The sequence below is a fragment of the Betta splendens genome, chromosome 14, assembly GCF_900634795.4.
Source record: "Betta splendens chromosome 14, fBetSpl5.4, whole genome shotgun sequence".
NCBI classification, from domain to species: domain Eukaryota; kingdom Metazoa; phylum Chordata; class Actinopteri; order Anabantiformes; family Osphronemidae; genus Betta; species Betta splendens.
Genome location: NC_040894.2, coordinates 12,656,731 through 12,684,601, shown reverse-complemented (window position 1 = coordinate 12,684,601; position 27,871 = coordinate 12,656,731). Strand labels below are relative to the sequence as shown.

The following is a 27,871-nucleotide window of genomic DNA, read 5'->3' as shown; positions in this document are numbered from 1 at the left end:
CTGAAAAAAACTGTTAAAAATAAAATGATAATAATAATAATGCTAAGTGCTAAAATGTAGCCAGTTGTACAGCTATAAAACCCTTTATGTGTGGATCCTATCAAACTTTATAACTGCTGTTCCCCAATTGATTAAATTACTTCCAGAGGTTGAGCAAAAGCTATACGGGGCTTCACTTACTTGCCTCATAAAAATGATTTCCAGTGTATGTACGTGACTAATTATCCACAACCTAAATATATATTAAATAACTGCATGCATTTTAAGCACAGGCAGGGTGGGTTTACCTATTAATACTTTTACCTGGTAAAATGACTTCATCAAGCAAACTGAAAGTGAACCACTATTTTTAAAATAAATGAATTAACTACAAGACATTTGTTTCATTAGTTCATCAGATGAACTGAACATACATGAGCTGACACAAAGCTGGCACAATAGTTTATAGATAAAATGCTTATTTGTGTAAAATGTATTTTAGGAAAATCAACATATGGAAAATATTTTACAGACTTTGAAAGTTATCTGAAAAAGCCACATTTTGCTATTTTGCTAATGGAAGGAGAAACTATTTGAATTCCTTCGACTGTATCAGATCAAACAGACGACAACTTTGAACCGATTCAAAGTGGTCGAGCACCTTATGATCATGAAAAGCCTTTGTCCACAGCTAAAGGGGAAACCACAGCACCACCACGGTCCAGCAAATCACTCACTTTTTCCATTTTTCCCACATCATACCCACACAGGAGTGTATGTAGTAAAGTTCAGTATAAGTCAAGTTTTTGTGTGTGTGTGTGTGTGTGTGTGTGTGTGTGTGTGTGTGTTGTATATTTACATATATATTCTTTAAAACAAGACAGAAATAGAAGACACTGCTACAGCGCCACCATATATAACACAGACAGATCCATCCTCTTTATTTTCTCCTTGTAATGGAAAAATTCAACATCTAAATACTATATGAGTCATATCTGCCTCTGTCAGCGATGGACGGGATCAGTGAACGTTGCAGAATTCAGTGCAAAAGTGTCCTCGCCTTGCCTTACAATTACCAGACAAAACAAAGCAGCATTCAAAACTGTGCCTTATCTGACAGAAGTCACTGATCAGGAAATGAGAATATGGGGAAAAAAAGTACATCTGAAGGGAAAACCCTTAATGTGCGAGCACCTATTTATTTATTAAAATATTTCCTGCTCCTGTTCAGACTGCGGTGCAGGTTTACATGTCCACTGGTAGTTCCGTGAACGCTAAATTCCACAAGACATGAATCAGAGCCAACCTTTGACCCGTCTGCCCCTTCTGATGGACCGCTAGCTCCAATGGCACAGACATACAGCCAGGTAAAGAGTTTCTTGTTCCTTATGGTAAATCAGTTCCAAATGCACACATGCACAAGATCACACAGGCAGGCACACACACGTGCGCCGACGTTCCAGGCAGGGGATGATAGAGAACAAGGGGTCACATGACAAATCCTGGCCAGGTCCAACCGGTTACGACATCACCACAACAACTGGCTTAGGCAATCACTAGTGTTACCCAACGCTCCAAAGGGCCACAGTTCACACCTAACATAACAGGAGAGACATTGCAAGACACACATGTGGTTAGGCGGCACGCTGACCTGAGGTACCAAAACTCTAACCTGTACAAATAAAACACACACTCTCTGAATCCTTGTTATCAGCTCATGGTTTGAGCCGATAACGAGGTATCAGAGTGCTACTACTGAATCAATTTCATTATAATAATTGTTGGAATAATAACATAATAATAAGTATGGTAGTATAGTAGGAGGGAGAGTGTGTTAAATTTCAGGGTAAAAAACATTTTTGTGAAATTTGTTAAGGAATTATCTGTGTAGGTTTGGCTGTGTGTGTGTGTGTGTGTGTGTGTGTGTGTGTGTGTGTGTGTGTGTGTGTGTGTGTGTGTGTGTGTGTGTGTGTGTGTGTGTGTGTGTGTGTGTGTGTTCCTCCTCCACTTCGACCGAGCGGTTTTCCTGTGACTTCACCACTTAAGCATGGAGCCCACTCCTGGACGGAGATCCCCCTGCCCAGGGTGTTTATCACATCCCTGCTCTACAGCCATCTGTGTCGGCCAGCAAACACACATATGCAAAAGCATATAAACAAGCTCGGACACATGCTATCTTTTTGAGTGCCCGCAGTGCTGCCAGGAAATCAGGAGCACCAATTATAGCAGTCTATTATTCCTCTCACTTCCCAGACAGCCACATTAAACAGCCCACCAACCCCTGCAACCCCCCAAAGGTTCAGGTCGGCATGCCCACACAGAACCTCTGGGTCTGGGAGTGTAGGTGTGTGGAATTGCTGGGTCACTGGGTAACCAGGCCTGGACCCTTTCGGTGGTGAGAAATGATTGTTCACTGACTCAGATGTGAGTGGAGACACATCCAGAAAAGTCACACAGCTACTTGTAGATCGGCAGCGACAGCCAGGCTGGAAGTAGACTTAGGTTACTCACACTGTCTCCATCCATCGGATGATGTCATTTTTAGGATAACGGCCAGTGAATTGAATTCATGGTGACCTTGTTTCCTGTGGAACAGAGTCTAACCCTCTCTTCAGATGAACACCTAATGAACTACACCTACAGATTATAACATCCGGCCAATAAATATAAAGAGCATAACACAATAAAAAGAAGGTGATGGGGTGGGAAATTAATGTCACATTAAATAAATCTGCACTTGAAATTATTTAAAAGGTAAAATGTCCCATGAATGCAATGTATGCCACTTATCACACACAGCTCATAGAGAAAACTAAGTAAGTACAATGTGTGTGTAGCTATACAGTACATGCTGTGAGACTGTATGGACTATGTGGTCTATATATGCTGTGACATCCTGTTCACACAACCACAGAGGTTACTACATATGTAGCTTTCAAAAGCCACAACGGTCTGTATATCTTCCTTTTCAGAGCTGTATATTTTCTACTTTGGCTGCTGTGCCTGCTTCACAGAACAAGTAGGTCGTCATGAATTTGGCTTTGTTGTTTATTGTTCACTTATGTTGTCTTCTCTCATGTGACAGGTATCAGGAAGTGAACAGCGTATAAGCGTGTACATGAGCTAACATACGCTGGAGGTTGTGGTTAGAAGCCACGTGTGTACTAGTGGAACTTCCGGAAGTGTGCTATACGTCTTTATATGCTAGAAATACTGAGGAAAAAATGAAAACAAAAAAGTTGGACTAGCTTCCAACAAAGCAGTGCAGATGTGATCTCTAGTCCCGTAAAAGTGTAGTAATAATTTCATAGTGATTAAAGTTCTGAGGTTTTAATAAATTAAATAAAAATAAAACATATTTCTGTCTGGAATAAATGCAGAAAAACACATAGCTTTCCCATAAGTAAGTAACTGGACAATACTAAGTATGCGTCTGGTAGGAATTATCCCAGACAAACATACTTACCTCTCCTATTATCTCCTGCTGGACTGATGGAACACATGTCTGACTGAACTAAGGCAGGGTGTGGATAACGAAGGGCCCAGCTGGCCTCTGTGGGATCACTACTCAGAGCATAAATGCACACAGACATAAACTCACAAGAACTGATGAAACTGCAGCACATATTACAAATCTCATGGGAATTAACAAATCAATCCACAACACTAGATGATGCTGACTGAGCTTGAGGTCTACACGTATATTTAGATCTCTTGAGCCTCGACGTGCCACTTAGCACAAAAATAGGTCGGCAGTACTGAATGTGACCTTTTATCTCTCTTCAGACAATAACTATTATTGAGAATGGCTGTGGCTCAAACACGTTTCAGAATTTTACCAACTTTATTTCTGTTTGGGGGCCAAGGTAATGGAAAGGGGGGAGATGAGAAAACGGACGCCCTGCCGAGCCTCACATTAAACTTAACGACGTTGTATAAAAAGAAAGTTAGCGGTGACCTGTCTCGCTCCCACTCTCGTGCCCTGCTTGGCTAGGATCCCGCCACCTTGAGCAAGGCATCTGACTGCTTTTGGGCTGGAGGAGACTCGGGTCGGCTGTCAAAGAACAGATCAATGCCACCTTTGTCAAGGCGCGTCTCAAGTGACCTGAGCACCCAGTGACTAATAGGATCAAAAACACTCCCTTCCTCTAGATGGGTTAACAGGAAGAGTTTGCTCATGAAGCTCAAAGACACCTCCTTATTTTAGCAGAAAATAAGGAGCTGTCACAGAAATTAATTTCCACAGAAATTAATTTCCCCAAACACATGAATGTTTAATTCATAGTTTACTGATTACACAGAAACATACGTTTTGCTTCATTACACCGAGGTACATGGTGAGGAATAGGCTAAGAAAAAAACTCCCTCTGTACTAGGTTACGTTCAGCTTTTACAAGACCACACCACAGTCACCTTCAGCCCAGACAGCCCAACATTTAGCATGAAACCACACAAACCTAGTTTCTATATGAGCTGGGGGGCGTGTGTTCAAGATGGGTAAATTTCAGTGGAAACACACAGTGACAAACTTTCCTCCAGTAAGTCTAGTACTTTTACACAACACACAGAAATAACCACACTATTGTCTAACCAAGAATAGACAGAATTACATGGTTCACAGCATTTTCACGTCAACAAACTATCACACATCATGGACAGAGTTCTTCTTGTTAATGCAATATATAGTTATTTTGTTAGCTTTATGTTACTGAATTTCAGCTTAAATCTTGTGTGACTTTATACCACTCAGAAGCTCATAAACAGCAACATTATTAAAAACATATCTTTACTTTGCAGATTTAAAATCATTTTTCAAGTTTGTGCCACAGGTTCGTATCTGCCAAATAGTGTGGAATGCGTGGAGTGATCCTAAACCAAACAGCTAGCAGCTGATGAGGGTAAGTGCAAATACACAGCTAAAATATTTCTGACGTCTGAAGTCTGACAAACCTGTTCTGCTCCCAATTACCTATACTGTACATGCTGGCTCTAATTTTTAGTTTCCTAATCACTAGAGACACTTAAAGCAGACAAACACTGTCCGAAAGTCCTAGTTGCACCATCTTTGTCTGACTTAGGCATTTTCTCTGTCTGACTAAAGGAACAAGCAAGAACAAGTATAAAGTCTATGAATAGCATATCATAGCATTGACTGTAACAAAATGGTGCTGAAGTCAATAGAAGGAACTGATTAAAAGGCAAAACTATTTTGTTAAGTTCGTCCACCTTTAAATGTCAACTTAATATTTATTAACCATTGTTCCTCAACTTCACTCAAACACTTACTCACTCAAACAATGAACAAGTATTTTATCTTCAAAGTTAATTCTCATTTCTGATTATGGAGGTTAGATATAGTAAAATGCCTGTCCACAAAGCTGTCCACTGCTTTCAAGGTTACTTTGGCCATGAAAGCTACAGTGTCCTTGAAAAACATTTTTCTCCCACAACCACTCCTTAAACACATGCAGACACTGATGAAACAGTGTAAACGTGCATGTGTAAATTTTAAGCGGTAATTAAAATCTGTTGATTAACTTTTGTAACCATTGTATTACATGTGAATGCTGATTGCGATCTGGTTAAATCCAGTAAGATCCAGTCAGCATCTCACACAACCCCTGACTGTCCTGACCTGACCTGTGAATCTCCCCTGGCCTCCCTCTGAGCAGGGCTGCCTGCTGTGGCCCTCCAATGCCAACAGCCTTGTGCTTCTGGAACAGCCATCTGCAAGCCCATTGTGGTGGTAATGGACTCCCACCTTAGGGATAGACTCACATGGAAATGGCTGCATTATCATGGAGACCTACAAGTCCCCCCTTTCTACTAAATAACCTAATAAGTCTCAATTCTTCCTCTCTGCATCTCAATAGCTTTTGAAGCCCAACAGGGACAGTCTCTCCTTTGACACAAGTCTAAAGGACGACTTAATTAGTTAATCACTCAAACATTTTCAGTTTTAACATTTACAAGATGCATCTTCTAAAGCATGTCTCGCACAAAGTAAGATCTCACTTGACTTAAGAATTATTGCTTTGCATGAAGATAAAACATTACAGTAATTTTACCCAGTTTAGATTTTCACCCGTCTGCATATAAATGCTACAAATACGTTGCATTGCCATGTTTTACCAGCTTGACAGCAAGGACTGCTTGTTGTGCTTCAGAACAATGACCCTAAGCCCCACAGTAATGTTAATGCAGAATGACTTGTGGCCCAGACGATAACCCAACAGAAATGCTTTGAGGGTGCTCCAGATGTCTGTGATGTATATCCTAAAATATCTCAATAGAACAGTTGAGATGTTGAATTTGTTCAAGGAAGATAGTCCACATTTTGTATGAACTACAGTGCTGTATTGTATGCAGATGTGATCCACAGCTAACATGCAGGTTACATTTTTGGAGATATTTAATGGGTGAGACAAAAAGGTTACAATTGTCCATGTATTATCAGCTGTATACCATATACATGAATATCTATACCTGAGGCCTAGATGAAGATCACAGAGGATCATAATCAGTCAATGAATGCAAAGAACATTAAATTCTAATAGGTTTACACCTTTGTTCTGCCAAAGCACTGGTTTAAGAGCTTTCTCAGTAGTTCTTGTTACAGCACTGACATTAAATTCTAGATTATAAGAGATAAGAAAATGTATGCTTTGGGAAAAAAGAGGACCTTTAATCTACATTTAGGCTTTTGATTTCAGAGGTGAAATAGGGGAATTTAAACTAAGATATTGGTTAAAAGTCCTGTTCAGTGTGTATTAGCAGGATTTTTTCCTGACTTAAACAATGACTGTACATGCTTGAATGCTTTTCAAGGCGAGACGCTGTACATTAGTCACAGGAAATCTAGCAAGTCGCATCAGACACACAGCTCCATCTGATCTAGCTTTCAAGTCTAACTGTGACTTTTGTGTAAGCAGAACTACTATTTGATGCTAAAATGTTGACAGGTTTTTGATTTAATATAAAATGCTTTGCATGGCAGGAAAGACAGAGTGAAACCCATCTGGTAAAGATATGAACATCTGCAAATCCACAATACAAATGAAATGGTAATACAAATGTAAATTGTCTATCGTTCATTAGATTGTAATTACAAAAACAGTTGCGGAATGACATATAATGTGATTGAACAACTGTTAGGGAACACCCCATACTTTTCCAGCAAACCATTTTTTCTGTACTATTTCAAAGAAAGTCAGCTCAAAAAGACTTATGTTGAGTTTGTTCCTGCCCTTTGAATCATTTTATTTACAACTAATAAAAAGTTTTGTTAAAGGAGGTGATGAAAATAGCTGTTGGCGGTTTTTAAGCCTCATGATTAACTGTGATCCAAACTTCTCTTCTGAAACTAACGTTTAGTCGAGGTCTATTTTCCATTTGTCAATCAAAACTACTTCCCTGATTTAAACTCTGTTGATCCATGACAGCAACTTTTCCTAAATGTTGCCAAAAAGGCCGATCTTTGGAAAGAAGATATTTTTATATAACAGATTTATTGTCACACAACAATGTTTCTAAACACGAATATTAATTTTAGTGAAAACTCGAGGATGTGTGAATAAAAACATTAGCCAATACATTCATATATAGTAAATACTGTTGTACTGTGCTGGGGATTTGGCTTGTTGACAGCCACATTACAACACTTAGATTAAGTGTTCTCATATAGAAACTAAAGGTCTGTTTTTCAAACCTAAAAGGTCACACTTTAGCATATAATTCAGGGGATCCAAAAGGTAAAATTACCTCTGTAAAATCTGAATATACAGCATTTGAATCAATTATATAAAATGTTTGAATTGTGATCACAGGAAAAGATGTTTGTCTTTAGTGACATGGTGAATAGGTGATTCAAATTAAATAATTGTTAACTAAAATAAAAATAAATACTGTTCATCTCAAGTAATAAAACAACATTCCAAAACAATGGTTGGTGAGTTAAAAATGTACAGTGCCTAATCATTTGTAAGAAAAATATCAGGTCTAATAGGTTCTGTTAGGGCACAATCACAGAGAGAAAGAGAGACAGAAACTCTGTGTGTGTGTATGTGTGAATGACAACTAGATCAACTGATAGGCAATAAAGAGCAGATGAATTATGTAGTAATGTATTATGTCATCCAAGAACCACTGGGAGAATCACTACGAGTCCAACAGTCACTAGTAACTGAAAGACAAATACTTACTGCTGAGTTTACGTAAACTAGAGCTAGAGCTGAGGCAAAGAGGCAAAAACAAAGTGAGTGTATGTATCTAACATTCTAGAACAAAGACACAACTTGCATATATTCATCATAATTAAAAAAACAGTTTCTGCACCTGCTTGAAACATTTTGAATTTTAATAAAATACAATAAAGATGTTGAATAGAGGATGGGATAAAAACACTCATTGTTTTAACTCAACTCAATTCAATCATCTAACCTAGTTAAAGACTTATTTTTAATGCCACCCCCGTAAAAACATCCTGTGAAGGGGTTTATTTGCCTGCATTTCCAGATGAAGTTCAAATGAGACAGCAGAGGTGAGAAATAATCAGGACCAGCAGGTCTACTATAATTGAAGTTTGATAAAGAGGGCGTACGGAGGGCAAGTGTTTCTGTCGCCGTGTGGGTGTGCATGTACATGGAACTGTGCTTGTGCACAGTGGGTGGGGGACAGTTGTACTTTTTCCCTACTGTAAAAGTCTACATTTACTGATGTCACACGGCACCTGAAGGGTTAAAAATGAAAGGCTGTCACCCATTCATAAGGTGATGTGTGACTGAGAGTGAGAGTGGCATCGAAGTGAAGGTGGAGAGCCCTCAGTGAGGAAGGAAGCTGACAGTTGACACGTTGTAATGAGGGAAACTTCCTCCTGAGAAGAAGCGGGCAGCGAGTCAGACTGAAACCTGTCAATAACCAATGATGTGTCACTTTGAGTCTGCAGCTCAATGAACAGTGACTGCTGAGCGGGAGAGGTTTTTCTTCATAACGCCACGCATGCACGCATGCACGCACGCACGCACGCACGCACGCACGCACGCACGCACGCAGGTACGCACGCACGCAGGTACGCAGGCACGCAGGCACGCACGCACACACACAAACTGACTCACACAAAGATGCTGCACCTTCTGCTTAACTGGTCACATTGTTTGTGAACTTGGGGAGCTTATTTTAAAGTCACTTAAAGTCTTAAAAAGTGGATTGATTTACTTTCTATACAACTACATACAAAGAAAAAAGCTCCTGAGAAGCATCAGGTAGAAGTTGCCTTTGTCTGAACTCTGATTGTTTATTATCTTCTTGTTTTTTTTAAATAATATAAAATGCGCCGAAGCACGTGGAGAAAAGAAATAGATGATGCAACCTCATAGCCAGATTTCAGCACTTGGCCTCACACTGTCTAAGTGAGAGGCCAAGTGTGCATGTGTGTTCATGTGTCATAAACGGCACTCCCACCAGCAGGTGTGTCAAGGGCATTTTCCAGCTACAGCCCCTGGCATCTCTACCAAGGCCACCATCACGGCACCAAACAGTCCCAACTCCTATCATGCGTAGCTCGTCTTTCACACATTCTGGCCTGTATGGCTGCTTTCTGTTCTTGCTGTACTATGCTAAAATTATACTGATTCGGTTTCCAGTTGGGCCTCCAACAAACACTAACAGCTATAAATTTCCTTTGTAAAATCTCTCCCATTGAAAACTCCAACTTGATTTTCCTTTCCTCTTATAAGAAGCACAGACCTTACACATTTATTTAGTTTGGTATAAACCCAACAAAACACAATGAGAGAGAAGGCAGAGAGTATATCTCACTGACAAAGTTAGTCTTGTCCACAGTCACACAAAAAAAATCATAGCTATTATTATTAGAGAAGCATAAGAAGCCAGGATGCAATACAATGTCTCAGAACTTTAGTTTCAAGGACAAAGGGAAATATTTCAAGCAGGAAAAAAATCCCCTTTACTATCATGTTCTATCAAAAACCACCCCTGATTCAGAGAGGTCTCAGTGAGGAGGCAGATTTCATGAAAAGGAACATAAATTATGTTAATGCCCTGGGAAGACGTAAAGGTGCCTCAACCGTCACCTCCTGCATCAACTCTTTAATGTGTGATACTGTACTGTTCTGCACACCCCACAGGGTACTTTTGGTGAGACATACATACGCACACAAGTTGAGGCTTACTCACCCAATGAGGGAGACCATCTGCTCCACTATGTGCCTGCTGAAGGTGACGATTACAAACAGTTTCTGTATGACAAAGAAGTACACACAGAAAGAGCGAGTCAGTTACTGAACCCTGAGGTCACTGCTGGGAGGCAGAGCAAAGCATGTGCATCATCGTTCTGATCAATGCCTTAACTCACTTGTTCACACACACACAAATTCATTATAACCAAGGTTTAAAAGCAGCCACGAAAATGCCCTTTTGTCATAGAGGGCAAGTAATGAAAGGCCTGTGCTCTATGACACACCACCGCCACCACAATGGGTACACTAGGTCAGCATAGCACAGCAGCTGTCAACAGAAGTGTGTGTCTCTGGAAAGGATGGATGGAGAGGGCAGTGGGGGACTAAATGGAGATGTGTCACTGCCGAACAGGGGGTCTGTAGGCTGGCTCCTGTCCAGTCTGACTCCAGCTTAGTCACTGAGACAAAAGGGACAAGCTGTACAATTCTGCATCCTGCCAGATCCTTGCCCTCCTGCAGGGGAAATAACACATGTACTCACTAACTGACCACACTTCTCAAGTTACTTTACATATACTCTTAGTTGTTGTAGGTTACTGTACTCTTATAAACAAACATGTGTTTTGACCACTAAGAATCTGGTTTGATCTAGTAACATTCATTTTTGCTTTCAACATGCCATCAGAAAGGCTAAACCCAACAGAGCTTTTGGCAGATCCTTCATTACAAACTCATGTTGTGCACAAAAGGATTGTTTAAACCCACAGAACTTTATTTGAAATTGTAGTCCAGATCCCAAGGTTTCCAAAGATACTAAATATATGCTGCTGAATTACAGGGAAACGTGTATAAAATGATACATCTAGAATTTTCCTTTTGGCGTAATGATAGCCGTAAAAATGTCAACTTAGATATAAATATTTTTGTCAATAAAATATGTAGCTTCAATTAGGTGCCTGGATGCACAACGCCACATTCAACATACAAAGTAATAGGCTGCACTTGTCCAAATGTCATGTTATAATAAATTGTAAATATATTACATTTATAGTATGATGACACAATCTTTGTGAAAGATTTTCAGGATTATTTTACAATATTCTAAATGGTAACATAATTGTGAAATACCACACACTTACGGGCAGATATTAATAATATTACTTGGACCTTTACTGGCTATGCATAAAGGAGAAGTGTATTATTTATAAACTGACCTCTAAATGCACTTTGACATATGATCTCCCACACATAGCAAAAAAGCAAAGGACAGTAAGCTGATGCAGAAAAGCTAATTAAAAAATACTTGGAAACTTATACTGACGTGATCTTGACTTGCTGATTTTAGATAACCAGTAAATAGATAAGAGCTATGAAGATACCAGTCATAGCTGTTCAGTCAAATAAAGTGCACACTAACGTTACATCAGTTCTCAGCCATTCACAGAAAAGGTTCACCTATTTTTAAGTTTACAGTAATTTCAAGTGAGATCATCCAGCTGTAAATGTTGTGTTTATGCAACGTTGTTGTTAATGCATAAACACTGGCAAAAAAAATTATACGATTTCCCTTTCTGCTGCCTCTAGTCACCTGTCCTGAAGAAAAGCACCTCTTTCAAGGGTCCAAAATTTGTATTCCCAAGACATGATTCTCAAGTGAGCCATTGATACAATGCCACTAATCCTGACCATTCACGCACGCAGCTATGAAACGTAACGGGAATACAAGACGGAGGCATAATTAAAAAGCCTCTTCTTGGAGACTGGTGAGAACACACCTAAAGAGCAGGTACAAACCAAGATCAAATACATGCTTTGAAGCACTGAAGCTGCTCAGCGTTTAATGCCCCCCCCCCCCGAGTCTCAAAATCCCCTTTGTTCCATATTAGCACTTCACCTGCTCTTCAGTGTGGCTTCTTCTTATTTTTTGTTGCTTTATGTCTAAACTACTAACTTTTGCAGTAGAAACAAAACCTACGCTTGAAAAGGTTTTGCAGCTTCAGAGGAAACCGTCGACCCAGACAGGAGAGGTGAAGCCAGGAGAAATGTTTTTCTGAGACATGGAGGAACACACCTCTGTCAGTGGAGGCCCCTGGGGACCACTCTGTGTAATCTAGTCCTATATGTGTGAATGTGCCTTTCCCCTGCCGACCATATCACTTCCCACAGACAATGTTTCTCTGCTTTGGCTGGTTCACCCCCTCCCTATGAACATTTTTCTCAACGTGAAGAACGTAGCTCAGAGTAAAAATAGGCTTTGCTTTTAACCCTTTCTCCCAATGTGTCACAATGATCTAATTCCTGTATTTGCTCAGAAGACAGAAAGTAAAGCCGCTGACAGCAACAAGTAAATGCAAACAAGAGATTCATTTGTGAAACTAAATCTACCAACAATTTAATATTCAAGGAGGTCTTATATGTTACGGCAACTTTTCAATCTGCTGTGGTCTAACTGGTCTCCAGTACAGTGCACTGAAGCTGCTGCAGCTGCAGTCACAAAATGGTTGACGCCGTCTAGCTTGCCTGCACAAAATGGCCTCCTCAGAAACAGTTGAGTTGCCATACAGAGATGTTGTGCATGAGTGTGAGTTCTGTTTTCTGTGTGAGTTTGAAGAGCATCTCCTTCTGACCCATATGATTATGTGTGCAAATCACTAAACAGTACTTATTCATGTGCAGTGGTATCAAAGTGAAAATAGTATATTATTATAACTATTATTTTTAACAACATTTTGGAAGAAGACTGGCTTTTTTTATTACAGAAATACTGTCATTATTCACATAGGTCTTGGTTATTCATTTGCATTATACCTGAATGTGCATTTTGATGACTGCCTTCCCAATTAGAGTTGCACCAAAAAATGTCCAGAACGGAACCAGGAAATGTCCACAGGTTATTCCTGCCAAGTCAAACAAGGGATTTGGTATCTGGGGAAACACAATGTGCATAATTAGACATAATATGATGTAGATTCACTCAAAGAAATACAAAACAAATTTGGAGAACATGAAAGTATAAAAACAATCCAATATTTGTACTGATATACAAACTAAAGACCACTGAGAATATCCAATACGTCTTTAATGTTTCAGAATATTACAAAAGATATTTAGACTGATTGACCTCACAGGAGGGCTAATAAATGAGATATACAAAAACAAAGCAAAACAAATAACTGTGTATTTTCTTACTGAAGCGCAGGCTAAAATCCCCCAGAATCCGATCTTCTGGATCAGTTTCTGTACTGCTACTTTTGCTCTAGTTGTAAAGTCCTAAAAAAGTGAGAAAAATTTGGCTGGTAAATTTCACTATAGACTTGTTTATGCAGTATTTTAGCATGCATGTAATACCATTTTCATAATATGAACAAAGGTTTAACAGGGCAACCTGGCTTCATTTATTTTCCTACTGTATTTATTGTTATTGTCACACTAACGTTGCTATGCACAGTTTGACACATTACTTTATAAATACTGGACTCTCCTTAAACGACTATTGTATATTTTATATAAACATACAATAATGAGTAATAGTTTTTATTACATTTGAAAATAACAGATGAAATTTGCAAACTCACTGGACTATTGAAAACATTTAGATGTAGACAGTAAGGGCAAGTCAGAGCATACTTAAAACAACTTTTGTGGAAGAGGAAAACAATCGCAGATGTATGACAAATGTGCACAGTCAACTGCAATGTTCTTTTTGAAAATTATAATAATCTATAATAAATACATTTTAAATTGATTAAAATACAGATTGAATGAAAAAATGAATTTGGGAGAATGTCTTAATTTGGGTTTATAACCGGTGTTATGTTAAAGCATTTCTCCATCATGTCTGAATGATGATGTTAGATCTTTCTGTTAAATTTTATATGTACTATTTGTTTGCTGACAATAAAACCTTTAATTTTATATCTAAAAACTTCTAAGTGCTGCAGTGAAACGAAAAATGAATACATTTTCATTTTTAGTCACATATGCTTGTCTATAAACATTATTAAAGCAAAGCAAAGCAACAGGAGGATTTGAGGCTTAATGTTCCTGTTCAAAACTAAGTGATTTACTGAATAAGATCACAACTGAAAAAACAAACAATTAGACCCCTTAAGATTTTAGTAAAATTATGTTTCTGTAGTATATATACACTATAGGATATACATATATATAAATATATATACTATATGTAATACGGTACAAATAGTTATCTCATCTGACATGTGAAGCTGATGCCTGATGAGCTCTCTTCTCTCAGGCTTTACTCTGAGTGGATTTTATCTTGTAATAAAAAGCTTTTTTGAAGGAAAGGGCATCTATTCAAAATTCTGAATGAAAAGTTTAGGTTTCAGCATAAATTCTCATCTCCCTCTAAACTCAACACGTGTAGCAACAAATATTCTCACAATCTCAGCATAAATGCACTGAGACACCTGCTACATATTCTAAAAGAATCAATCATTTCTTATACATGTTCCTTCATTCTAACAGGAATATAATGATTCTAGCAGGTCTCTATCTTACCTCTAGTGCCACTTTTTAATTCCATTGTCACTGGGAACGTGAGAACAAGACAGCAGAGTCTGGTCATTCCAGTGACTCACTAATTCATACTTTTCCTGCTGGTTTCACCCTATCCTCCTGACATCTCCACAAAAGCCTCTTTTCACAGCAATGACACAGATTTCTCCTCAATATATCTTTTCTGGGAAAGGGATCTTAATCTGTTTGGATTTTACAAGTTCTGGGAATACACTTGGAATGCAAAGGAAACCTTTGTTCGAGGTCCTCTGTATCTGGGAATACTAAATATTTAGGTAAATTACAAAATGATTGTTAACAAAATATGCTATAAGTATCACAGTTAAATAGGTTTTTAATAGAAATATCAGAGCTTCTTAAAATAATAAAATATACAAAGTTAACTACATTATCAGAACATTTAATTAAATTGTGGCTGTAGAATCTGCATTATTTAATTTCAGTATTATTTAGGCATTTGCCCGAACTTTGCTTAGATGTTAGACTTCTGTTACTAGAAACAATAACTTTATTTTTTGGTTGCAAAGCTAATATAAGGTTTAGTGCAGTTTTCTTTTTATGCTCAGAATTAGATATATTTGTATTTACATAAAAGAACTTTGTAACTTTGTTCTTTGAAATTGCATTCATGCCCCCCTCTGTATTTGATACCTCTGTCAACAGAATAAAGCGTTAAATACCCTTCAGGGCTCAATGATTTGTGTTTAAGAAATATGCTTAAATCAGTGCTTTAATTAAATCTGTGTCTGTTGCAATGGTACATGTTTTCATTTTAGTTTGCAATGGTTACATACAGTTATTTATATGGTTTACAAAGAATAATGTTTGTATTCCAGAGGAAACCAGGGTACTTTTAATGCAAGAAACTTCACATTATTTAGTTTATTACTGTGGATATGTTTCTTTAAAGGCTTCTATTTGTTATATTAACAGAAATTTTTAAAAGTGACTGATATGGACACATCATAATGATAATTTTATAGTGTGTTATATATATGTTTAAGTATGATAGTAATAAAATCTTTGTTCTGAATCAAATAGTTCATGTTTTAGCATGCTTCTGTTAAATTTCATTACGGCAAAATTTTACTTTTTACATTTTATATATATATATATATAAATGAGTGGTAGTGGTCTGTAGTTATTTCATTTGGTCAATAATAATGTAAATTACTCTAAATTCATTTGACTCATAAAACGATAACTAGAAATGAAATCTGAAGAAAGAAAACAGCTATTTTGATAGAAAAACAAAAAGAAAAAGGGTTTAATTTACTTGACTGAGGCCTGTGTTTCTAGAACACCATATGAATTAGAAAAGACATTAAGCAGGAGGGGGGGCAGTACATAATCATACCTAATATGGTCAACTAAACCAGTACACTGCTGATGACATTCTTTACAGGGTACAACCCAGTGGATCCGAAATTTGAGAGACATGGGAGGTCCCCTTATAAGGTGGTGGTGGGGGGAGCAAAGGGATCCAGAATCTGATTGGTTCAGAGTTTAAATTTGTGTCTCCACTAACATCCAATCATAAAGATTTGTCCTTGGACAAGCCTGTAGTTTAATTCCAGCCTGTGTGTTTGTGTGTGTGTGTGTGTGTGTGTGTGTGTGTGTGTGTGTGTGTGTGTGTGTGTGTGTGAGAGAGAGAGAGAGAGAGAGAGAGAGAGAGAGAGAGAGAGAGAGAGAGAGAGAAGAGATGAAGACGAGAGCTGAGGCGGAGCTTCTCTCCTCTCTCTCTCACTCTCCCTCCCTCATCTCTCTACACTCTCTCTCCCCTCTCTTTTTTCTCTCTCTCCCCTCTCTCTCAAACTCCCTCTTGCATCCCCCCTCTATCTCTTCCCCTCCCGCCCTCTAGATCTCTTTGTCTAATATCTCGCTCCGCGCTGCAGAAGAATGCTTCCTTTGGTAGAGAGAAAGAAAGAGTTGTTGAGCTGGTGGAAGACAGAGAAGGAAGGTATGGGAATGTGTCTGGCTGCCTTAAGCTTAACCTCCGAGGACCATGTCTGGACGGAGCTCACCTGACAACCACACGTTACGGAGCACACACTGAATCCTGCAGAACCAATTAGTGCTGGGAAGACGGCCTGTGAATGTCATTTGTTTTCTGACATCATGACATGCTCATTGTTTGAAGCTGTTTTGGCTCATGTGGTGACATAAAGCATGAAAATATCACTGCGGTGCTAACAAAGGGTCCCAATGGAGGGGAGGGGATGGTATAAAGGGGTGTGTTTTATGTGTGTGATCTTCTGACACTGATTTACTATAACTAAACACTGTACTTTGACTCTCTTGCTATCCTGCATTTCTGGATTACAGAAGTGTCTAGCTTCAGTGCCTGGGGTTCAGAAATCCCGGCTCTGCTTTTGGCGGGTTATGGAAAATCACCATCTTTGCCAGGCAGCTTGCCAAGGGTTTTGCCATCACCTAACGCCGCACCCTCCCTCCACCCCTCTCATCCCCTTTCCTGCATGTGATCCTAGGCCCATTCAAATCAATTCAATATGTATTTAGGTGAGTTCCTGTGAAGAATGCAGTGTCATTAAAACCATAAAGATCTGGCTTCCTGGTTGGGCTGCACTGCACATTTTCCTTATTTAGGAGTCTACCCACCTACACACACATATGGAGGCAAGCTCTGGAACAACACTCAACACTGACCAGATTTTCTTTGTTAGTTAAAATGCAACAACATATCACTACAAACACAAGAATTGTGTGTTGTACTGGCTGTAGATCACCATAGGAGCATAATAAAAAAAATGGTCTGTACGTCCAAGAGCAAGTGTCATATGAATTTCTGGAAGCTCTACATCTAACAGCAGTTTGAAAATCTATAGTTACAGCTGCCAGATGATGACAGTTATTACAAACATCCACGGGAAAACCCCAAGACAAAGGCATTTTTTAAACTTCGCATAGGAACACTTGAACCATAACAGTTTCTTTACGTTATTGGCACTCTTGATTGCGCATGGTGATGTACTATACTGAGAAGGGGTGAGTTTCAGGTATAATGTAGTAATAATATTGATGGACTGTGACTTCTAGTGCATTTTCACATGAAATAGTATTTTAACCTAAAGTTGCTCAGATTGTTCAGATGCAAAAACTGGGATGTCATTATGAAGAAGTTAGAGTTTTGAGTTGACACTGGTGGTGGTGATGGGGTTCAGGGTTTAAACATCGACAGAAATCAGCACCAACAAGGCTGGTCCATGAGGAAAATTGAAGTGTCAGACAAGGAAAAATCTATGCATAGCCTATACACAAGGCAACACCCACACACATTTTTTCCTCTCCCGCTCTGTTTTCTTTTTTTTTCTCAATGAGAGTCTTTCACACAGAGACACACATCTCCAAAGCAGCCCAGAGCCCCCCGACATAACGACGGGTAAAGTTCATCTCATTAACTCCTGACAAGCCTACACCCACGCTCTCTGGTACAGGAAGTGGACTGATTAAGACGTCCTGACGCAACCGAAACTACAGTCCCCTTTTATGAAAAAAATAAAAAAGAACAAAGTAAACAGAGGGGCTACACATTCAGATCCATCTAGACACACACAAATACAGACACAAAAATGCACCCCTGAGTCCACGTTGACAAATTCTTTAACAAGCTGTGGTTAAAGGGAAGCTGGTTTTACTCTGACTCACCCCCCTCCTTTCAAACAGTTTACTGGAAATAAAGAGGGAGGAGGAGGGAGGGGGCACTTTCAGAGAAGTCACGTGACGGGGCTGGGCAAACCACAGCACAGAGAGCCTTTGAGTGCAGTAGGCCAGGGGGGAAGGCAGGCATACGCCCAGCGCAGATGGCCCTGATTTGAGTTACAGGAGATACGATCCTGGGAGTTGGCAATCAAGAATTCACAGCCTGTTAACCCCTTCTATGCTGGAGTTTAGAAAACCAGCCAGAAAATAATCTTATTGTCCTCTTATAAGCCAGCACACACTCAATCCTAACAGGGCACCTCAATATGGCCTCTGTCAATATTGAGGATTCCTCTTCAGGACACAGAGTGCTCTTGTAATGAACTAAAGACGGGGGGAAAAGATGATGTTCATGACATCAGCGTCTGGAGCTCTTAGAAAAGGCATGACTTCATTATTCTTAAATAGCTCTTATGAATGAATGAAAGAAAAAAAAAAAACTCGTGCTTCTCTGCTGCCACGCATCACATGCACTTGTGGCAGGAAGTTGGCGCGTGCCAGTTAGGACAAATGCCACTGGGTCAGAGTCAAAGTCCTAGCACCTACAAACTTTGGTGACTTCATCGAATAGGATGAGCTGCATCACAGTCCAACTCAGCGGCTGTGTGTGGGAATGTACATGTGTGGAGGGGGACGGGGTTGAAAGGGGGGGGGGGGGGGGGGGGGTCATATCCTTGACGACAAAATGTAACCACTTCCTGTCTAAACACAATGATCCACGATATCAGAGTTTTTGCAATCCAATCCCAGTGGAGCTTGTTTCCACTGGTCTGCAACTATTCATTTTCATCCTAGAATCAAAAACATGTACAGAAATCCACAGCGAATGAATGCCATCGTGTCAACTTTAAAATGAGTTAAAAGCTGAAAAAGGTATTCCAGGATCTTCTCGAATGAAAGAAGGAACCCTCTGGTGAGAGCAAAACTTTCCGTATGCGGCAGGTCCTCCCTGGTGCAACCTGCTTCCAGATGCTGTCGACTTACATGAGCATACATTACATACAGCTGCTATAATATATAATTACAAAGAGATAGTGAAAGAGAGCCATACGCAGTGCAAGACAAATAAAGTAGGAAGAGGAGGACAGAAACAGAAAGCGTGTCGACAGCAGCATGCACCGTCACTTCTAATCTGCCTGTGTACGGATGCGAGACACAGACGATGCTCCTCCTGCGTCAATGCATGAAAAGGAGCGTAGCAGCTCCTCAACGCAGAGACGATCACTTAGTCTAAGTCTCCTCTTCCCCAATGCCGTCTCTTTGTCTCCCTCCTGTTTTTTTCACAGTTTTGGTGGGAAGCACCAATTCATCATTACGTGACGTCACAACTACGTCTAAACAACAGAGCCGCCTGTGGTACCAACCTACCCAGCTGTCCGGAGCATTAGCAAAAGTGGACCTTCCAGAAAGAGCCCAGCTGCGTGTTGATCAGCACGCTCTGCTCTTGCCACATTTTGTGACTTCTTGAATATATAGTTTCGTTATTATCGTAGCTTACTTCAGTTTCAGTGTGTTTTAGAGACAGATAAACTGAGCTGACAATTCTAAAAATGCTCTAAAACTCCATCTCCCTGTTGGACATCAACACTATTTACACATTACAGCTGAATCTATAATTTATATTTAAACAGTGCTTCTAGAGACGTGTGTGCTATCACCTCACAGCACCTGTAGTTTAGTTCTGAATTTGAATAGTTTTATTCCATACATAGTGTTTGCACTAGAGATTTTCTGACAGGGCACTTAGCCAATACTGTGTTAAGTAGGAGAAAAGATAGGGAACTGCGTGAAAGCTTTAAGCCCAGACCTGTGTAACATCACTAAGAGGTAATAGTGGTTAAAGTGAAGTGACATTAGTTCCTCTGAATTACACAGTAACTCAGTTATCGAAAACAAGCATACCAGTACAGAATGATTCATGCTTAAACCATGCTGGATCGTTACTAATGCTGAAAAGTGAAATGCAAACTGCAAAGAAAAAAAACATTGAGAGGAATCTCTCACTAATCCCACGCTATATAGGATACCACATAAAAGAGGGGATTCATGTGTTCACAGACTGGTACTGTTATTATTTATTTTCAAAGCCTTCTGTGAGAAAGACCATAAATTTGTTCTTACTCATAGAAGAACAAATTTATGGTAACGACATTGAACTGTCGTTTTACTAAACCCAAGCTATCTTACCGTTTTACCCACAATGCTAGAGAGAGGAAAGCATTCCTAAGGATGAAGACTATCAGGGCAGAGGGTTCTGATGAAACAACTTTACCACATTTCAGGAACCTATAACTTGACTGTGTCATTACAATTCTCTTCGTCATAATGCTTTGAAAGCTCTTAATTCTACCTGCACTGATGAGATACTGAGGAGGATTACATAGTGGCTTATAACAGAGGGAAAGGATGGGAAGTTGACTATTGTGCTTGAAGTGGTATGTCACCTGTGCAGAGGTAGTCTGGTCGAGCATCTCCTCAAACTTCTGATAATCCTCGTCATCAGGGTCGATACCAGACAGCCGGGCTGCACGGGCCATGAAGTAAGGAGGAAGCTCTCCTATAGCTGTACCTGCACCCTGCTCACAGAGGAACAAAGACAACGACACAAACACAACAGTTCACTGATGCTGCACAGATTTTAGGTTTCTTAGCACCCTTTTTTGTGCTGCCTTATATTGTTCTGGCATCACAGGCTTCGTCTCATTAAGCCAATAAATCTAAATGAAAAAAAACAAAGATGTTTGTTGCAATGTGTGACCTTTGTTGTATAACCTATATTACTTCAAATTTTTTGTCTGATGCTGCTTTAAATGATATCTTTTTAATTATGACCTGAATAGTTTGGTTGTAGAAATACTATACTGTATTTACCTTCTAGGAAGTAATTATTATAAAAAGCATGCTACCATGACGTCTGTAGGGTTAATGAATAAAAACTGTCCACTACGTGAAGAAGCTTGCACTGCTTGACATCTGGTACTGCGTGATCAGCAAGCTTACTAGAAACAAAACGGAAAAGGGTTTATGAGAAAAAAAATCCTTCAGATTCTTAAACAATCATGGACACAAAACACAGGCTAAAAGAAGGTGAAAAACCAGATGCCATCTCCAAACAGCAAGTCAACACACTGCACTGACAACTGCTCTGTTCCAGTGCAACTAAAACGTTTAGCATCCAGCGCTTAAGAAGTGCCAATAAGGAGTCTAAATAAACAAAGATATCAATAACATCCAAAAGGGGCTTGCAGCTATAAAGCAGCTGTATGACTGAGGGGGGCTTAACTGGGAAAAACGGAAGTGATTTGAGCAGAATAAATCCTCAGCACTTGGCTGGTTCACCAAGTTCATACCACCAAAACATGAGGACACGAAAAGGGCTGTGGGGGGTTGAGGGCTACAGACTTAATTAACACAAAGAAAACAGACGCCAAGAAATGCAGTTTTTTTGGAGGTGCTCCCAGCTCATTACTTTAATGTTTCAGGGGGAGAGTTGAGATGCAAGTAATAGTTATAAGTTACAATTGTAAAAGTCATATCGATTACTTTAGGCCCCAATGCATCCCAACCTCCTCCAATGCACAGGCAGCAATGTAGAAATCCTGAAATTTTTCTTTGAAATCCAGTTGTTTAGGTGGAACATTCAAAATATCCTAGCTTCAATCTCTGTCCCAGAAGAACATAACTGACTAATCACAGCCACATTACTTAGCTGGCTGAGCCAGAAGATGATTAGTGGGTAGTTAGCAACCATGGCAGCAACAACAAGCCCAAACAATCATTCTCAGGAGGCAGGACTATCCCAAAAACTGGCACACTGCATCTTTAATCTGGACACCCTGCTCTCTTGTTAACACTGCAGTACTTGATGAAATCTGCCAGTTCTCATAATAGAGATGTGCCCTAATCTCCCTGGCAGCTGGTCCATTCAACAACTCTGCCTCTGTTTTATTGTGCAAGCCCCTGTATGTGTTTGTGTTCTGCATGGGGCAATAAAATATGTCCACCTACACAATGGAGCAATGCATTTGAAGTGGAACACTTGCAGGAGCAGCAGTAGTGGACAGAAAGGATTCAAAAGATAGCAAAAAAGGGGGAAAGAAAAAAGAAGAGGCAAATGTGAGAATTTTGTGTCTGATCACCAGTGTATGCAGAAGGTGGGAAGCTGGCAGCAGGAAGACGCTCTAAAGTCGTGGCCACAACAGGTGCAGATCTGACAAGCCCCAGCCGGGGCTGTGCCAGGCTAAAGTTACAAGGGTGCAGACTAGTGGGTCCAAGGAGATTATGTGGTACCTGTATCACACATTAGAGCATAATGCTGTTGCTGCTGCTGTGACATGGATCTGAGGAAATCTGACTCCACTCTGAAGAAATCTAATGTTGTACCGGCAAGTTTTTACCTGCGTACACAATTAAAGATTTAAATATAGTAAATTATATATATACACCATGAACCACAATTGAAGAACCAGTGTTGTTTATTACAGCATATTTTTTTACCTGTTAAATAAATATTTTATAGTTTATAGTTAGCTTGTAGTAAATGAATATAAATTAAGTGAATATAAATGAATGTCACCAAAGTTTTTAATCCTGTTAAAAAATATTACACATATGTATTTGTGCAGGGTTGAAAAATATGACTACATTCAAAACCTTGAAATTACATGCATGAGAAGGTTTCTAATTTTGCATTTGTACAGGTGATACGCACGCATGACTACGTGTATAGGTAAGTTATTTCAAACAAAAAGGAAGCTTGACAACTGCAATAGTCAGCAGGCAGTTAAAAGCCTGTAAATGTAAATTCTATGCATTGTTTTGTAACTATCGCTTCCTTAGGTTCCTGTAAAGTCCCAAGTAATGAGGTAGATGAGGATCTAACTCCCCTCCCCTCCCCTCCCCACCCAACCACCCACCCACCCACCTCGGTACGTTCCATGTTAGACAGAACAAGGAAACAGATAACAAAGACAAGACAATATCATGTGGCAGTGCTCTTTCCTCACTGTTCAGCAGTTCTGCATTTCTTGTGATTAAATAAAATAATTGACAGTCAACATGAAACAATTTTGTAGTTATGACATTAGGACCACTTGAACATTTCTGTTGTCAAGCATTGGTCTGACCTGCACGTGTATGTGTGTGTAATTGTAGCACTAACCATTGTTGGCGATTTTATAGCAACTCTGAGAAACATGTGACTCACTGATATGTATAAATTAACGTCAAATTTCGTCATTTAACTCTACACTTCATAAACAAACTGACATAAGATTTAATTTGTTTAACTTCTATAGAGTATATTTCTACTATGAATTGGTTAATTACACATCTGGTTGGTTCCTGAAAAATATATGATAGACTGTGAACATTTACTCTTTCTCAGCAGCCACAAAGCTGGTTAGAGGTGTGAAACCACTAAAGCTGCACAAGGGAAATTCACTGTAAAGAGCTGGGGTTTCCCAGCAAATGAGTTATCAATGAATTCATTTAACACCCACAGTGCTAATACAATTTTGTATCATTTCTTATGTGAACATTTACTTATGGGGGCCACTGCATAACATAATGCACTAACTACTCTATAGCTGCTTTGACACTAACTGTACGTGTTACTAAGAAACCATCTGAGTCTTATTTGTGCACAAATTGAAAAACACGCTGATCAAAATGAAAATAGTAGGTAGCATATGGGAGATAACAGGCTTCCACAGCATCAATCTTTGCTGTTTTCAAAGAACACACTTTGCAAATTGCATCCTCATACATGAAAATGTATTTAAAAAGTATAAATTTGTGATGATCCTGTTATCTCTACTTGTTCTGGCCTACAGCATGAGCTACCAGAGTAGGACCTGCACTCACCCACATACAAGCTTCCAAACGGACTTTAGAGATGATGGTCCAGAGAGAGATACCTCCATGAAGAGCTGCTGACCCAGCCCCCTGGTCCACCACTGTACCTTCCACACCCTTCTGCTCAACATAGGAACCTAGTTCTGGTGCTTCATAAGGGGGACAGACAATTTGGTCAGGATAGGGTGGTTCGGGGAAATCCACAGACCCACACTCGTAGGCCGCCAGGGTAACTGATGCTATGTGTGGTCCCTGTAAAACAGATAAAGAAAATGAAGAAAAACAGCAAGATGAAAAGTAAATTCATTAAGTAAGTGGGAGTCAATCCACCTGTTGGAAGTAGTTTTGAGTCACAGGAAGAACCCTATTATCATGGTGAGAAAGTGATAGCAGTGAGTCAAACACTGATTGATAACATAAAGACAGTTTTATGTGGGCCACTACATGAACTGCATTTCTTTTGTAGTTCCTACTGCAGTGAAACACTTCCTCTGCTTTTAAGTAGATACTTGCATAAATGCGCACAGAAAAACAAATATATAATGATTAACCTTAAGTGTTACGCAATATTCTTCACAACTTACAAAAATTTAATACAGTAAGATAAACGTGTGCATATTCTAGAAATGTCCATCCATCCATCCATCCATCCATTTTCAACCGCTTGTCAGGGGCCGGGTCACAGGGGCAGCAGTCTGAGCGAAGACTTCCAGACTTCCCTCTCCCCGGACACTTCCTCCAGCTCCTCCTGTGGGACCCCAGGGCGTTCCCAGGCCAGTCGAGAGACATAGTCCCTCCAGCGTGTCCTGGGTCTTCTCCCGGGCTTCCTGCCGGTGGGACATGCCTGAAACACCTCCCCAGGGAGGCGTCCAGGAGGCATCTGAAACAACTCTACACTAAGCTCCTCTCTGGTGACAGAGTTCATTTCTAACCTGGAGAGCGCAAACCACCTTTTTCCGGAACCATGGCCTCAGACTTGGACGAACTTATTCTCATCCTAGCCTCTTCACACTTAGCTGCAAACCGCTGCAGAGCACGTTGGAGGTCCTGGACCAATGAAGCCAACAGGACATCATCTGCAAAAAGCAGAGACGCAATCCTGTGGTCCCCAAACCTTACCCCCTTCGTCCAATAGAAATTTTGTCCATAAAAATATTGTACAAAACTGGTGGGCAGCCCTGACGAATCCAACATTCCCCGGGAAAAGGTCAGATTTACCAAGCTCCTGCTCTGGTTGCACCAAGAACGGACAGCCCTTAGTAAAAGGCCTCGGAATGCTAGGAGGGACACAGTGAAATGCCTTCTCCAAGTCCACAAAACACAAGTAGACTGGTAGGGCAAACGCCCACAAACCTTCGAGCACCCTTTTGAGGGTATAGAGTTGGTCCAGTGTTTCATAACGAGGCTGAAAACCACATTGTTCCTCCTGTATCAGAGGTTCGACTATTGGCCGAATTCTCTTCTCCAGTACCCTGGCACAAACTTTCCCAGGGAGGCTGAGAAGTGTGATTCCCCTATAGTTAGAACACACTCCTGTCACCCTTTTTATGAAGAGGGCAAACCACCCCAATTGTCCTGTCCAGAGGAACTGTCCCCATTGCTCATGCAATGTTGCAGAGGCGTGTCACCCAAGACAGCCCCACAACACAGAAGAGACTTGAGGTACTCAGGGTGGATCTCATCCACCCCCGCTGCCCTGCCATCAAAGACCTTGTGAACTACCTCGCTGACCTCAGCCTGGGGGATGGGCAAGTCCATCTCTGAGTCTGACTCTGCTTCCTCAGCAGAAGGCATGTCGGGGGATTGAGGAGATCCTCCAAGTACTCCTTCCACTGTCCGATAACATCCCCAGGCGAGGTCAACAGCTCCCCACTTCCACTGAAATCAGAGTTGGTAAAGGCCTGTTTCCCCTCCTGAGGTGTCGAACGGTTTGCCAGAATCTCTTTAAGGCTGAACCATAGTCCTCCTCCATGGCCTCCCTGTACTCCTCCTAGGCCAGAGTTTTTGCCTCCGCGACACCAAGGGCTGCAGCATGCTTGGCCTGTCGGTACCCATCATCTGCCTCAGAAGTCCCACAGGTCATCCAGACCTGATAGGACTCCTTCTTCAGCTTGCTGGCATCCCTTACCTCCAGGCGTCCACCACCGGGTTCGGGGATTACTAACACCAGAGATCTTGCGTCCACAGCTCAGAACAGCCCCGTTAACAGTGGAGGTGGAGAAGATGGTCCACTCAGACTTTATGTCTCCAGCCTTCCTCGGAATCTGGTCGTAGCTCTCCCAGAGGTGTAAATTAAACGTCTCTCTGACAGAGGTTTCAGCCAGACGTTCCCAACAGACCCTCACGATACGTTTGGGCCTGCCAAGTCATTCCAGCCTCCCTTCCTGCCAGCAGATCCTCCTCAGCACCAGCTGGTGATCGGTTGGCTGCTCAGCTCCTCTGTTCACCTGAGTGTCCAGGACATATGGCCAAAGGTCAGATGACACAACTTCAAAGTCTATCATAGTCCTCCAGTCTAGGGTGTCCTGGTGCCATGACCACTGATGAACACCCTTATGTTCGAACATGGTGTTTGTTATGGCCAGACTGTGCCTGTACAGAAGTCCAATAACATAACATCACTCGGGTTCAGATCAAGAAGGCTGTTCCTCCCAATCACGCCTCTCCAGGTGTCACTGTCAGTGCCCACAGGGGCATTGAAATCCCCCAGAAGAATGATAGGGTCCCCTGTTGGAGTGCTTTCCAACACCAATCACAATCAAAACAGGAAGTTACAAGATAAAACCAGAAGCTAGCAAAACAAGACTTTGAAGCTGAAACCTTAATGGAAATTAAGTCACAAATTAACTAGGCGAAAACAGGAACCAAACAGGAAGTTGAAAAAATAAAACAGAAAACCAGGCAGAAACGTACCAATGATGCTGAATTTATGGCACCTGGCGGCTGAGCTGGTGAGCTATGAGCAAGGCCACACCAGCCCGCCTCTCGGTGCAGGCAACTCAAGAGTAAAAGAGGGTGTAGCCCCTCTCAAGGAGTTGGGTTCCAAAGCCCAGGCTGTGTGAGCCCAACTATTTCTAGCCAGTACTGCTCAACCTCCTGCAAAAGCTCAGGCTCCTCCCCCCAGTGAAATTTCTTACGGTTCCTCCGGTTGGTGGTGGGTCCACCTAGGGACGGTCCGACATCGCTCCTTAGGGCTGCGCTCCCATGCAAGCCCCAACCACGGGCCTGGCTCCAGGGTGGGAGCCACACCAGGTGACATCTTAGCCCTTGTTTTTATACTGTTCACAGGGGGTTTGTGAAGCGCTCTGAGTCTAAGAGCGGTTTTCGTATAATTATTGTTATCTTTTTTAGAAACAATAGTTTTGCTTGCATTTGCCTCCCAATGCAGAGAGCTAGCGCAACACCGGCTAATGTATCACAAAGTCGTCGTTGACTAGCATTAGCGTGTAAGAATAATAGCTATTTGTTACTAGTTATCCTTTCAAGGTGAGCTAACCCCAAAGTCAATGTTTACCTTGGAATTAACTGCATTGAACTTATACTTATCTTATTGAGAATTAGGTAACATCTAACATTACTAA

The 27,871-nt window shown here is 40.7% G+C and overlaps 1 protein-coding gene across 10 annotated transcripts in view; it reads right to left on the bottom strand.

Moving 5' to 3' along the window:
• Positions 1–27,871, bottom strand: part of LOC114869165 (vacuole membrane protein 1-like) — a 53,689-nt gene that overhangs the window by 6,689 nt on the left and 19,129 nt on the right. For 5 of the 10 annotated variants that reach the window (XM_029173093.3, XM_055514354.1, XM_029173102.3 and 2 more), the window contains 5 exons: positions 24,300–24,542; positions 20,879–21,010; positions 13,365–13,445; positions 12,984–13,100; positions 10,174–10,235 (listed from right to left, as the gene is read on the bottom strand). In XM_029173093.3, coding sequence (XP_029028926.1) covers positions 10,174–10,235; positions 12,984–13,100; positions 13,365–13,445; positions 20,879–21,010; positions 24,300–24,542 — 635 coding nt within the window. Of the gene's footprint in view, positions 1–429; positions 8,852–10,173; positions 10,236–12,983; positions 13,101–13,364; positions 13,446–20,878; positions 21,011–24,299; positions 24,543–27,871 lie in introns of those variants that run through there. The other 5 variants (XM_029173098.3, XM_029173101.3, XM_029173100.3 and 2 more) reach the window with 4 other exon arrangements.